This window comes from Centroberyx gerrardi, chromosome 10 (genome assembly GCF_048128805.1).
Source record: "Centroberyx gerrardi isolate f3 chromosome 10, fCenGer3.hap1.cur.20231027, whole genome shotgun sequence".
NCBI lineage: Eukaryota > Metazoa > Chordata > Actinopteri > Beryciformes > Berycidae > Centroberyx > Centroberyx gerrardi.
This window is the reverse complement of record NC_136006.1, coordinates 5,949,422-5,964,397: the sequence shown is the minus strand read 5'-3', so window position 1 is coordinate 5,964,397 and position 14,976 is coordinate 5,949,422. Positions and strand designations below refer to the sequence as shown.

Below are 14,976 nucleotides of genomic sequence, written 5' to 3'. Positions count from 1 at the left end.
TTCTTTTATGCTGCTTTTCTGCCTCAGGGGGGTCATTTGAATAGAGCTGAGTGCGCAAGTGGTTTATCTACGTTCTATTTTAATGATTCCAATTTTGACTCTTAGCCTGCCTGCACAGCACATTATGCCCTAATTATCACGGCTATATGCAGCGTATTAGGAGTAAACAATCTGCATCTGGTGCTTTGTTTGTCTGTTGGTGTGAGGAAGACGAGAATAATGCATGAAGGAGTGATAAGTCGGTGTTATAGATAGAAAATGTGTTTCCTGGTGTGTTTTTGTAAATGAGGGCAGTGGATAAGCTTTGCCAGGCAAACCCAGCAGGGTGCAGGGACTCGGGGGGCGAGAACAAGGCGCTCCAGACGTCATGTCTCCTCCCACCTCATAAATATTCATGAGCCAAATGCCCTGCGTGTCCTTACGCGATGACGCAACGCGACAACTGCGGGTCCCGATTGCTGCAGCCGCTTGTCAGTGTGACGAAGATTGGCACTCAGGTAAGCTGTCACTCAAAATCTTCTTTTTCCGTTCCCTATCAATCAAACAATCTGGGCTGCACACAAAAATGCCCAGGGCGAGAAGTGCGGCCGCAGTCAGAGCGGTGGAGGGTGTTTTGGTGGGGAAGCAGCGGCAGGGCTCCGGGAGGAATAAAAATCTGTCTGCGGGAAAAAAAAATATGTCGGCGTTTTGGGGGCAGAGAAGGATTGTGGAAAAGGGCGAGAGCTAGAAGCAAGGCCCCTGCTTTACCCCGACAGAGTAGAGCGGAGGGGAGGGAGAGGCAGCTGTCCCCGCTTGATTGATTGACTGATGTGGGCAGGATTTCGGATCGACTGGCTAGCCTGTTAGCCGAGGCTTGTTATTACAGCCAGATTACAGTACACAAATGACGAGAAATATGTACTCATGCTAATTGGAAACACAAAATGCCGAACCGATATTTTTACGGCGTTTATCTACTGTCTGCTTCGTAGTAATCCGCAGCGGGTCTTTTAGCTCGCTAGGTTAGCTTGTTTTTTGGCAATGATTCCCTTGCTAAATATGGCGCTTTGCATTTTGGCTGTGTGCTCACCGTACCAGCATGCAAACACTTTAGTTAGCAGGCTAGCTAGCTTGCTAACGTTAGCGCTAGCTCGGCTGGACGGTGGCTATTTTTGAATAACTGAGTTCACCTTAGATTTGGGCTACCGAGCTAACGTTACTGAGTCGTTACGAGCTATTCAGCGAAAATAGAGGATACAGTCTGATTTATAGGTAGCCGCTTTGCCGGGAATACCCCAGTCTGGCTAGCGGGTTAGCTTGAAGGCTCACATTTAGTTTATTTTATTTTCCTTGCCGCCAGAAACAGTATCTGAGGAGCTAATACAGGGCTAAAAGGGCTAAAAGCTAAGTTCATCGTGGTGGGTGTGTTACAGGAGTTGCAGGATAACGTTAGCTCACTATTAACGGACATCAAAGCACCTCAACGTCTTTTTGTGAAACTTCTGTTATTTTAAGAGTACAGAAATGTTTTGAACACAACCCAGTTTATTGTTTAATAAATGTTTAAACGCAGTCCCTTCCATGTAACGTTACTCCTCAGTGATTTTCTAATGTTACAGTCCTTTGAATGGCTCAGATGTTTGTATGCATTTAGACAATAAACGTATATATCAGTACAACATAAGATTTCAGTTGGCATGACTTGTATTTTTGCATTACATTAAAATTGTTTTATTCTATATGCACCCCGCTACACGTCCACGTTTTTTGACCTTGTGAATTTAAGTTTTTGATACTTATTAAACTCGTGCATTACCAGCATGAATGTTCAACATCAAGAATTTATACTATGAATTAATTACAGCTGTTGCATTCTCCCTTACGTTACATCAGCCCAGTTTGCAAAGTTGTTGTAGCCCAATAATACACTCTCTCCCTAAAGTCTTTATCAGATATATGATTTAAAGCTTACAACTCTGTGTGTCATTTTCAGAGTGTCTTTGATTGCTAGTCTAACTGAAATGATGTGTGTTGTGTAGGTCGGCCAGCTGTCCCACCTCTCTATAATGCCCCAGTGTTTGCAGCATCTGCAGTGAACATGATGGCAGCCCAGTCGGTTTCCATAGACAAGTACCCAGAAGGAGAGCAGCAGGTGGGTGAGAGGGGCAAATTTCGTCTGGGGCTCAGATGGGAGGCCTGCACACCCTGCTCACTTTAATGAGTCTGAATGTATTAACCCTGAAGCACTTTTCAACATTTTTCTTGTTTGAGTTAAGATAATTGATCAGAATTGCCTAAAGCGTATTCGCGATGACTACTTAAAACGCTTTAGGCTGCAACTTTTTAATATGCTACAGTCTTCCCCCTTGGATCTGAAGTTATTTTTAGTGGTGGCAAGTCGATCCGGATAATAAAACAAAGGGAAACACTTTCATGCATGCGACACAAGAAGCCGTGACACCAGTTTGGGTAATCTTTTTTTGGGGACGGGCTTGTCTGATTGCGGCGGGCCGCCACAAATAAATCACAGTATGGGAGACGGTGATGTAATATAAAGCCCTATTTCTGCCTGGTATTTCTGTGTCTGTGCTTATGTAAATTGCTTACAAAACATCTTTATTCAAGTGCCAAATTTGGGGGTGTCTAAGAGAGCTGCGAAAGATCTATGACTAACAAGAAATTTTCCACCCCGAGCGAGCGAGTATTTTTAGCCCGTTTGCGCTCAATCTAAGTCATTGTTGCCTCGGTCACATGGTCTGAGATGGGATTTATGCTCTTGGAAGGGATCCTAGGTTGCTGGTTGGCAGGCAGGGTGTGAAAACGTGTGAAAGGAGAAGGAGAAGCAACTTGGCTCTTCATCAATGAAGGTGCCTTGAGTGGAGCAATGCAAACGCTGCGGCAACACTCGTCGTCTCAGTGCAACTCTTATTTTCTGATCTTTTCTCCAGAACGGGAAGAAAAGCGACAGAAAGTGACTCGTCTGTACGCACATGATCTGGGTTTTGTTCTCATTCCAATCGGATCTTCACAACCAGATATGGAAAGCGGTTGTAATTGCAGACACAGATTTAAGTAGCCACAGGAGATGGATACGGCCGTTTTCAGGCCAAGTGCGGACACACACAGCAGTGTGATCTCATAAAATTTGATCTTTAGAACCAGGGGCCAGTTGCATAAAAATAGACCCAGTCTTAAGACTTAAATCTGATTTAAGCATAAGGATGGTTTCTCTAGGAAATCACAGTCGCTCCACTACTTTTCCATTGTTGCATATCTCTAATGGGCTGTTTCTGTCTCTGAAGACTCACTCTCTTCTGTATGGTCTCTCCAAAAACCAAAGATTTGCCATCTTGTTTGAAACAGCTACAGTATTTAAACTTCCCACTCTGACAATTAGGCTGACTCGTCGCCATAGCAACAAAGTTCTTAACTCAAGCTTAGCCTGGAGGGAAGGAAGGCTAACTTTCCTACCTCAAAATAAGTCAGTCTTCATATTAATGCATATTAATTAGACTAGTCTAACCTGAGAATCTAAGACCAATCTAAGGCTTAGACTGGTCTTAGATTCTTAGATTAAGACTGTCTGTTGCATAAGTATTTTGAGGTAGGAAAGTTAGCCTCCCTTCCCTCCAGGCTATGCTTGAGTTAAGAACTGTGTTGCTATGGCAACGGGTCAGCCTAACTCCCAGAGTGGGAAGTTTAAATACTGTAGCGGTTTCATACAAGATGATTTTTCAAGTTTTCAGCAGTTGAAAGAGGTGTTGATATTGCGCCGCTCGGTGCAGCCGTTTCGTCCGCCATTTTTTCCTCTTCTGTCAAGTGTCTTATTTTACCTACAGTGCTTTGTGCGGCAGCCCATCTAAACCAGTCTTACCTTTCGTCACTCATAGGTGAGCTTTATGCAACAGGTAACAGATCTCAAAACTCGCTTTGAAATAAATGTAACCATAACTAGGGATGGGACCATATGCTTATCTCACAATACGATACGTGATATGCGATTCATGATTCGATACAAACCGCGATACGATGTAATAAATACAAGTTCAGTGACAACGCAGTCTGACTTTGCAGAATTATGTTTATTTCCGAGCCACAAATCTTTCCAGCGATGGCATTGGCTTGCAAGAATTGTAAACAACAATTTAAAAATGTCATTACAAAGTGACAATAATATAATTTGGATGGAGAGCTTGTGAAATTGAAATGGGCAAGCCGTCTCATTTGTGATTACTACAGCAGAATAAAACGGAGCTAATATCACCATTCATTTTTCTGCCTCACAATACGTAATGTCCCATCCCTAACCATAACCACAGAGCCTCGGTGTGCAGGTGATATGCAGTGAGTGAATATGAAAGAGACAGGACTTGCGAAACATGAGACTATCAGTATCTCTCCCTGCCCTGTTGTTGACCTAAGAAAAGATACTCCCCCCGCCCCCCCCCCCCCCCCCCCCCCGCCCCCCGCCTTTTTTTTAAACATTTATTTAGCCTCCTTGCCACATAATGGCTTTTGAAAACAGTGTGTTTTTCATACCAAGCTCTCCTGACCTTTCCAAGGGTTCATTTTCAGAGACAAAGCTCTGTATTAAGCTGTGCCCTCCAGCTACTTTGGCTCTTCACATGATGCCTTCGTTTAGTTTCTCTCGTCCTCTGCCTCTGCCCTTACCTCTCTGTCTGTTCCTGTCTCTCTTTCTCTTTTTCTGTCACTCTCCTTGCTTTCTCTTCCTCACCACCTGCAGATGCAAGGTGTGGTGCAGACAGACAGCGATTCGGAGCAGAAGTTTATCGAGGGGACGTTGGTGGAGCCGCCCAGCCCGGCGCCCACGGAGCCACAGACACCCATGGACGCAGACAAAGCCTCCATATACCGGTAGAGCCCACTCTTTCTGTGTGTGTGTGTGTGTGTGTGTGTGTGTGTGTGTGTGTTGGCACAGAGAGAGTCAGACAGAAAGAGAGAGACCCAGAAAAAGAGACCTGAGAGAAATGCAGGCCATCAAATCCTCTGTAACTCCCCTTCTGTTCCTCACTCTGTTCTTCCTTTCTTTCCTGCCTGAAGGCCACATTTTGATTTTCAGACAGATCGGCCAGGAACTGAGAAGCCCTTTCATTGGAAAACCTCACATGCTTTTCGCTCCTGACATTTAAGGAAAATTCCTCTTCATTTTTTTCATGTGACATTCAGACAGTTCTTTGGCCTGGGAGCAGTCCAAGGGTGCGATCACACCTACAGTTCTTCTTTGTGGAAAAGTTTACTTTATTGCATTTTTGTATTTGGTTCGTTTAGGTTCCCACTGATGAATTACTAGTAAACCAGGGCTTGTAAACAAAAGTCACATGGACTCACAAGTAGCTTGTTTATTGGACAGAGTTTTGGTGACCTGTCGTCCTGCCAGGTTAGAGGTTTTGGAGGCGTATTGTCGCACCTTCTCTGGTGTTCATACCAGTTACAACACATGGAGAAATAGCTCAATATGAGCATCAGTCCAGACCTTCATTTTGTTCTGCTAGGCTTTCCAAGCATGAAGAACTGCTGGTTATCAGATGTCAACATCCGTCTCGTTCTACCCATAAAACCTTGTGTTTTGGGGTCGTTTCCGGTAGTTGGTTCAGATTATGTTCTCTATCGCACTTTGCTCCAAACATGCTTGAACCAGCTGCAAATTAAATGCATGGTATAGCTCTGGAAAAAAGTATATATCCTTTTCAAATGAGTCTGAGTGTAGAATTTAGTAACATTTCCCCGTGTGTGTGTGTGTGTGTGTGTGTGTGTCTCTCGCAGGCATCCCCTGTTCCCCCTGCTGGCCCTGCTGTTTGAGAAGTGTGAACAGTCCACGCAGAGCTCCGACTGCATCACGTCGGCGAGCTTCGACGTCGACATCGAGAACTTCGTCCGCAGTCAGGAGAAGGAGGGCAAAGCCTTCTTCAGCGAGGACCCGGACCTCGACAACCTGGTGAGAGACTTAGAGATTTAACAGCTGCCTTGTTGTATTACATTTTTAGAAATTATTTTATTTCAGCCAGGGCAGGAGATTTGATTTCTTTGGTGAACTGGCTGCATTGGCCAGTAAAACCCCCAAATTTACCAAATACTTTAACTATTTTACCAGAAAACTAGATTTTTAGAGTGGAATTGGATCTCTGAACAGTGGTTGGTTACCTAACAAAATGGCTGGTAGCACTGATTTCAATATCATATCATATCTAGTATCTATAGATCATATTTATTCATATCTAGTGGAGATTTTTCTTTCTTTCTCCCATTACGTCCTCTTTCTTTTTTGGGCTAATGACTGCAGCTAAGTAAGCTCATACGCTTCTGAAACGGTTCAGTTCTGAGGTATTTGACAAAAACAAAACAAGGACATGAGGTATTTCACAAAGAAATACAAATTGCAACCCCAGCTCAGTCACACACTCACTAGTCAGTGACCTTTAACCTCGGCAAACAGGTGAGGTCTCTCAGCAAGTATTCCCGCCCATTGCTTTCCTTTCCATTAGTTACAATATCAGTTATTTAATAAGAGTGTGTGAAATAACTAGTGAATTTCGCTTTTTTTTTTTTTTTACCTCAAGCAGTTTAGTCATGAGGTACTTATATAAAATACAATAAGGGGCGTTGTGCTGTAGCTGACCCTGACCTCTGACCTCTGACCTCTGACCTCCATGGAGAGGGGCAAGTGAAAACTGAATTTCCCTGCAGGGATCAATAAAGTGTAACACATTAATAGCAACGGAAATTGTTTTATAGTTTCACAATGTGACAAATACCTAAGGAATCTGGCATAGATATCTTTTTAATCTTTTGTATACTGTATATTCTAACACAGATATATACAAATGTATTTGAATTTGAAACTATATTCAGGGTTCCCAGGTTTTTGGAAATAGATGGATGGCCTTGAAAGTACTTGATATTTTTCAAATTAAAATAGAGCTCCCAAATTCATCATTGCATTGACTTACATTCATTGACATACACTCCTTTAGCTTAATCTTATCCAACACATAAGATGATTATCAAAACCAAGAATGCCAAAGTCGATACTTCCCAAGTTGCCTTGGAGAGAATGAACTTCTCACATCTTCACTGTTTCAGACGGACTGTGTGCTTCATGTTAATGTGATCAGTGAAGACAGACAGGCGTTCCTTTCCCAGTCGATCTGTACTGCAGACTGTAGTGCTGTCTGTCTGTAGGGAAGAGTGGAACTTGGAGCTTCCCATTTGCTCTCATCGGTCCAGTCATTATCTAATGCATCTTTGATATTTTGCGGTTGGCAAGTAAACTTCAGGGATGATGATGATAATAAAACGTAATATATAGCATATATATATACACAAGTAGAGTTTACAATGTGCTTTACAAGAAGGCATAAAAGCAAGTCATAAAATACATAATGAGGAGATAAAAATAAGAAGCACAAGCAAGAGAAAATACATCAAAAGATAAATAAATAAATGCATGAAATTAAATCGGATGAAAGAAAACATAAGAAACATCACAAGGTTAAAAGTGAGAAAGATTAGAAACGATTACATCAAAGCAAAACTACAAAGGTCAGATTTAAAAGTTGATGCTCTCTTTGCAAGCCTGGGTTCCTGGACGTTTTATGATTTATATTTTATTGAATTTTCAAACTTTGTAACATCCATATACAAATAATAATGAGGGATATGAATGGAAAGGGGGGGGGGGGGCATTCAAAGGGGTTAAAATAAAACAAAAACAATAATAAAATGATTTAATAAAATAAGTTCTCTCTCGTTCACGTCTGACATCTGAGATCATAAAGTAGTAAAGTCATAAAGTTCAGTAAGGATACATGGACAAAACAGACTGTATTCTCACACCTTGTGGCTCAATACTAATCTAGTGCCAAAATTTGCAGATGCGATGAAGTTCCCCCACATATCATTTTTTACTATAAATATACATAAGATATTTTCCCCATTTTGATATATTGTTCTGATAGTCCTGGATCTCTATCTGTCCTCGGCATCAAACGGGACAAGAACTGACAAGAATGCGGCTTAAGAGCTCAATTAACCCTTCTTCACGGTTGACCCTTGACCTCCAGATGGTGAAAGCCATCCAGGTGCTGCGGATCCACCTGCTGGAGCTGGAGAAGGTGAGCGACCTGTGCAAGGACTTCTGCAGCCGCTACATCGCCTGCCTGAAGACCAAGATGAACAGCGAGACGCTGCTGAGCGGAGAGCCGGGCAGCCCCTACTCCCCCGTCCAGGGCCAGGCCCAGAGCTTCTCCCCCACCAAGACCCAGGCACGCAGAGCACACACACACACACACACACACACACACAGTGTCTGAAAGCAAAAGAATTTACAGAATTTACTGATATTTTTAAGTCTTATAAATATAAATACTTATCTTATATTTTCAAGTCCCATACCATACCTCACAATTTCATTAGTTGGAATTAGATTCATGCATCATCCCCTTTCCTTCCTGTAACTTTCTTATGGTTTTTTTATTTTCTATTTCTTTCTTTACTCTCTGCTTCTCTGCTGACGTTCTCCTGTGACCGATCCTGGTTTTGTCCTGCAGACGTCCAGCTCGTTCACGGGCACCATCAGTCCCCAGGGGCAGATCGTGGTGCCGGCGTCGGCCCTGCAGCAGGGGAACGTCACCGTGACGGCCGTCAACCCCACCCAGGTGGTCGCAGGTATGTCACCCTGGCATACGACCTCTCCCTCAGGTACTGTACTGTCCCGACCACGTGCTGGGCTACTCGCCTTCCTTTTGAAGCAATATTCCACTGAGTTTTTAACATGAGGGTTATTCGGCTCTTGACCGCCATGAAAACCAGAATATAATCTACTCACCAAGATCAGATGCAGCTGGACGAGTTTGTAGCGTTCACAGTTTTACTTCCCATTCATTTGAATGAGGAGATGAAATAGACTGAAAACTGGCATTGAACACGTTGGTGAACAGATTCAACAACAGATCCTGCTGCTGTGACTGTGGGTCCAACGTTTTAGAACATAATTTCACCAAATAGCATTTTTAAATACTAATTTTAGTGTAAAGCAAGAATAGAATTGTTTCAATCGTTGTTGAATCTGTTCACAAAAGTGTTAAAGTAAGTAAGATTTCAGGCTATTTTTGTGGCCTCATTCACATGAATGGGAAGTAAAAATTTGAACGCTACAAACTCGTCCAGCTGCATCTGATCTTGGTGAGTAGTTTATATTCTGGTTTTCATGGCGGTCAAGAGCCGAGTAACCCCCATGTTAAAACTAAGTGGAACATTGCTTTTAAAATGTCACCATCCTTTGACTGCCTTGTTTTGCTTTGTGTGCAGCCGACGCTCAGACGATGAATTTACTCTGTGTATGTGTGTGTGTGTGTGTGTGTGTGTGTGTGTGTGTCTCCAGGTGGGACGGTGTACCAGCCTGTTACAGTCGTCACTCCTCAGGGCCAGGTGGTAACACAGGCCCTCTCTCCTGGGACAATACGCGTCCAGAACAATCAGGTAGAACAAGTCTCCTTTCATCCTCTGTTCACACTTCAAACAAGGAGGCAAAAAAACCAAAAAACTTTGCCACTGCAATGCTGTCGTAAAATTTTCTCAGTAGATCTCAAATTCACATGGTTCTATAAATGAAGGGTTTCACTCCAAAAAGAGATGATTAACCATTTGAAGAATTGATTCCTAGTCTTGACAGAATGATTGCTGGCATGAAAGTAAAGCACATTATGGTGCATATTTTAGCAGCTAATGCACGGCATTACACACTAAAACTGGACCCATTTAATCTGTAATGTCATGCATTAGCCATTAAAATAAGGGATTTTTGCTTTTTTTAAATTTTTTTTAGAAAATAGTCTTGGATTTGTTTCTCTTCATTGCTTTTCAAGTCTGAACACCCTGAACTTCCAATCAGAAGTTCCTCTCTACAGCACAGTGAAGCCGAGGCAGCGCTCCTCCTCTGGGACGATTTGGATATTTATAGTGTTTTGGAATGAAACCCTCCATATGTTCCATGTGAAGTTTTATGATCCGTTGGGGCATGAAACCCATGGGGAAAACACATTTTTTAATTTCAAAAATGGCGAATCAATTAGAAAAATGTATTTATTCCTTACTTTCTGAAACATTTAGTCTGAAAGTATGGAAAATTAATAATTTCCAGGTCTTGAAAAGTTCATGGAGTTACTGGAAAAGTATGAAAAAATGTTCAGCTCCAGTGTACATGCAAACACACATTTTCTGTTTTTGTGCAACACTGCTATTTCAAATATTGTGATTTTTGTTGTTAAGAATTTTTTTTAGCTAGTTTTAGCCGTTTAGCTGTTAGCAAATACATTATATTGAACATAGACCGAAATCTTCCAATCCAGTTACAAAATTAGGTCTTGAAAAGTTTTGAAAAATTTTGAAATGGAATTTAATATTGTATTATTGTCCACATAAATGAATAGATGGATAGATGGATAAATGAATGTCTACCCGCTCAGCTCCAGCTGCAGTTTCACCAGGACCTGAACCTCTTCAACCACGACGAGAACTCGTCCAAGAACAAGCGCGGCGTCCTCCCCAAGCAGGCCACCAACGTCATGCGCTCCTGGCTGTTCCAGCACATCGGGGTGAGTGGTGTGTGCCTTACAGTCCGAGGTTAACCACGTCACACCGAAACCAGTTCAACCCTGAGACGGTCTTTCCTCTGTTTTTCCTCCCCAGCACCCATATCCCACAGAGGACGAGAAGAAGCAGATCGCCACTCAGACTAACCTGACGCTGCTGCAGGTCAATAACTGGTGAGTCAGCAGATTGCCTTTCCTCCCCAGAGACTCCTGAAGAGATTAGCGTTCAGCCGGGAGTCTCAGATCATCTATTTAATGTTGAGTTTTAACATGTGTAGATTGTCTAAAGATTAGAGCGTAACAGTGAAAGCTTTGATCAGAATGATCAGAAGGAACAGTGACAGTTTCTGCTGCTGCTGGTTGTGTTCAATCCCCGAGAAAATCATCGTTTTTCTCCGCTGATTAATGCAAAATGTAACTACATGAACTTAACCAGAATAGTCAACTCAATTAATTACCTCAGTACTTTTTTCATTCATTCATTCATTGAAATTGAACCTCTGTTATGCTTAATTCAGTATAATCTGTAATGTAATTTAATATCCCTTTCTTTATGGAGAAGTTAATCTTTTTCCCCTCCATCCCTCACGATAATCTCAGACACCACCGTTTGGATTTTGAGAAAACTTTGGTGAATGATGCATCTCACCACTGAATTTCAGCATGTTCGAAATTACACTGAATGAGCCAAAAAGACAAAAAAAAGTCACTTTTTTATTTCAGTGTGACTTTAAGGATTTACCCTGATCCAACACTGTTAAAAAAGCAACTACTGGAAATGTACCTTGCATTTCTGGGTCCAATTTGTTGTTTGGTGGTGTATTTTTCTTGTTCTTTTTCTTATAGCCTCAATAGACCAGAATGCAATGCAGCTACAAGACATGTTGCACTTTGAGTAAGGGGGCGCAGCCGCGATCACAGACACTCTCCAATGTTCACAAACTAGTTGGCTAGCTAGCTATATTTTTATGCCCAATCGCCCACCTTTGATTAAAAGCATCAAGTTCACACTCCTTCTCTGGGGGTTGGGGAAAGGCATTCTGGGAAATGTAGGAAATCAATTGAAAGTAGAACTAGCAGTTTGAGGGAAAGTGGGTACAACAAAAAAAGGAAACTAAATTCATCACAAAATAACTCCTTTAAATGAACTGAACATCATGAATTTATATTTTTTCGCCTGTACAATAGTAACAGTTGTGTAAAATCTCCCCTGCTGTCTCCAGGTTTATAAACGCGCGGAGGCGGATCCTGCAGCCCATGCTGGACGCCAGCTCCTCTGAGACGCCCAAAGCCAAGAAGAAGACGCCTCAGAACCGGCCGCTGCAGCGCTTCTGGCCCGACTCCATCGCTGCGGGAGGAGTCACCCAGCAGCAAGTCACCATGCCAGACGGTAGAATATTTGGTCATCTGTGTATGTATGTGTATGTGTTTAGGGCTAGACCGATATATTGGGAGGGTCGTTTACAAGTGGTATGACCGGGGAAACCAGCATAAATACTGATCTCTCTACTATTTTCTTTTTGTGAATTTTTTTTTTTTTTTTTTGTGATCAAGTGATTTTGCCCCTATCTGTCTGTCTGTTAGCGTGATATCTCAAACACATATTTAACTTATTTCCATTAAATTTGGTGGACAGATCGGCCTTGGGCCCAGGAGCAATTGATTCAATTTTGGGGATTTCCGCAATTATACAATTGCTTCATAATTTCGCCATTAACTATGACACTAACAGAGATGGAGACTTGATTCCAAATCCTAAGTGTCTGTCTGCAGGGTCAAGAAATCAAATCTTTCTAGCGATGGCATTGGCTTGCCAGAATGTAAACAACAATTTAAAAATGTCATTACAAAGTGCAAATAATATAATTTGGATGGAGAGCTTGTGAAATTATGATGGTCAAAACATCTGATTTGTGATTACTACAGCAGAAGAAAATAGAGCTAATATCGAGATTCATTTTTCTGCCTATATTGAATTTCGATATATCGTCCCATCCCTAGTCTGGGTTTCCGCGTCACTTTTGACCCCTGATGTGTTTGCATCCCTGAAAATAGTACTAGGGTTTGGAAGTGTGTGTGTCAAAAACATCTCTGTGCCTCCCCCCCCCCCCCTCCTCCTCAGGTACCATGGTGACGATGAGTGTGGAGGGTCTGCAGAGCCTGACGTCGGACGGCGCCACGCTGGCGGTGCAGCAGGTGATGATGGGAGGTCACAGCGAGGACGAGTCGGGGGACAGCGGGGACGACGACGACGACGACATGGCCGGGCTGGGCCTGGACAACAGCGACTCTTTGCAGTAGAGAGGACACACACACACACACACACCCGAACCCACCTATTGGTCTACACACGAACACACACGGAAGACATGCTTTTAAATAGGTCAACATACACACAAGTGCGTTCTCAAACACACACTGAATCATTTCACACACACACACACACACACACACACAATAGGTTTACATAGAGCACAAAACCACAGGACATACGGGAGCGTCCCCCCCCCCCCCCCCACTGAACGGCGGCGTATGTTGCGTGTGTGTACGTCAGGAGTTTCATTTCAGAAACCGTTTTTTATTATGTAGTCAATGTAGGCGAGTGCACTTTTTTTGTATAATATTGTAAGCTCAAAAAGATGTTAAGCAAACGACGGAAGCGGAAAAAAAAAAAAGAAGAAAAGAAAAAGAAGTGTTAAAAAACACCCGAAGCAAGTTTGTACGCTCCGTTAATAAATGTTGAATGAATTTTTTTTTTGATTTTTTTTTTTTTTTTCTTTTCTCCCCCTTCCCCCCCCCCCCCCATTCCCTTTAACTCTCATTTTGGATGCCAACACTTTCAAGTTGTATCTGTAAGGGTTTGTCTTCACTTTTTGCATGCTTGTGTTTGAGTAGATGTGCGCACTCTTATTACCACTGACTCCGAGGCTCTCGGGCCCAGCAGAGCCCGACAGGAGAGATTTAAAAAAAAAGAAAAAAAAAGGAGAGATGCTTATTTTTATATACAAACATAAGAAGTAATGAGTGTTTTTTTTGTTTTTTTTTTGTTTTGTTTTTGTGTTCTCTTGTTTTGTAAGGAATATTTATGTACAGATTCATTATTAAAGCTAGCGACCCTGTTTTCCAGGGTTTGATGAAGTTTTCTAAAAAACAGAAAAAAAAAGTAATTGAATGCCGATGAAAATTGCTATGTAAATTGGTTTTAAACTTACGATACTAAAAAGGCCTTACCTATGTTCTTTTGTAAAGAAAACTAGCCAAGAAGCACAGAAAGAAAGCCTGACCCTTAGTGAAATTAGTCAAAAGACACTAAACTGCAGAACACTTGTGTGGGTTAAGGTAGTGAATAATTTTACATTGTGTGCTGCAGCGTACTGAGATACTCCAAGTTGTCTCGCACAGGAACTCGATCGCAGTACTCTGATTTTCTAAACACAGATCCAGTTTTACCCACATTGTGTATACAACACATGTCTTTTAATCATTTTACGATAGTAGCGTAGGTGTCACTCTTTTCAAAATGCACAATCCAGAACACTATGCTAATCACACAATCACAAGGGGCCGTCATGACAAAACCCTGGACAGGCAGTATCCACGTTATCAGATACAAACTCAATCATTAGCAAGAAACAGACACTTTGCACGCATTAATCTTTATTTATGTACACGTACATGCTATTGCATTGAAAACAGAGAGAGCAGCTGGAAGGTTGGACTTCCCCCGTTCATCGTCTGCCTGAAGGACTCGGGACGAAGCGCTGTGGCCTCCGTCGCTCCCGTCCCACTACAGACAACTGTAGTGAAACTTTTCTCAATCTCAATTTATCAATTTGTTGATATTACTGCACAAATTGGGGTGCCTCTTGTTGGAATACCTATAATATTGTACTGTACATCAGCTGTCTGTCGGTAGCGATAATAATCTGGTTTATATCCCTCTTGTCTTGTAAGTTCAGACTTGACTGGTGAACTGGATTTGGAGTTAAAGCCCAGTGGACTGAAGCTCTTGTGGTCTGGGCCGGCCTCCGCTGAGCTCTCTGTTTCTCACTCGCGTCTGTCTCGCTTTTTATGAACCGTTGTTCACTTTTCTCTCGTCTGTTTTGCCTTAGAGCTTTCTATTTTGGAATAAACGATGCCTAACTCTCTGTGGTCCACCGTCTCTTCATTCTGCTCTCTCAGCTTCGCCTCCAGACAGGATTTGTTTGGTCGTACTTCTGCCTCTGGGATACGGTTTATTTCTCCATAGGGTTTTGTTTGTCAAAATCCTGAAACGGGTCTTTTGCAGAGTGGTTTACTAACCCAGTAAACTCCTTTTTTGTCACTTACTCCAGCTTTTTTTTTCCCTGTGTAACAAATGCTTGAACATCCTGCCCCTTGCTGTCCA

At 42.4% G+C, this 14,976-nt stretch overlaps 1 protein-coding gene across 2 annotated transcripts; it reads left to right on the top strand.

Annotated features, from left to right (window-relative positions):
* The first annotated feature begins 450 nt into the window (after window positions 1-450).
* pknox1.1 (pbx/knotted 1 homeobox 1.1) lies at window positions 451-14,737 on the top strand. 2 transcript variants are annotated; one of them, XM_078286105.1, is made up of 11 exons: window positions 451-497; window positions 2,019-2,131; window positions 4,724-4,854; window positions 5,764-5,935; window positions 8,061-8,261; window positions 8,547-8,697; window positions 9,380-9,477; window positions 10,470-10,592; window positions 10,687-10,763; window positions 11,813-11,979; window positions 12,712-14,737. In XM_078286105.1, exons 2-11 carry the CDS (start codon window positions 2,078-2,080, stop codon window positions 12,888-12,890), a joined length of 1,353 nt encoding a protein of 450 aa, XP_078142231.1. In that variant the 5' UTR covers window positions 451-497; window positions 2,019-2,077; the 3' UTR covers window positions 12,891-14,737. The 2 variants fall into 2 exon arrangements, with proteins under 2 accessions (XP_078142231.1, XP_078142230.1); XM_078286104.1 differs by having other exon boundaries at window positions 454-497; window positions 10,464-10,592.
* Window positions 14,738-14,976: the final 239 nt, after the last annotated feature.

What these genes read in the sequence shown, in the direction of transcription:
- pknox1.1 (XM_078286104.1), top strand. Translation starts at nt 2,078, where the DNA reads ATGATGGCAGCCCAGTCGGTTTCCATAGACAAGTACCCAGAAGGAGAG. An exon ending in ACCCGGACCTCGACAACCTG is followed by an intron (nt 5,936 to 8,060) that starts GTGAGAGACTTA and finishes CTTGACCTCCAG; the next exon opens with ATGGTGAAAGCCATCCAGGT. An exon ending in GCATACGACCTCTCCCTCAG is followed by an intron (nt 8,698 to 9,379) that starts GTACTGTACTGT and finishes GTGTGTCTCCAG; the next exon opens with GTGGGACGGTGTACCAGCCT.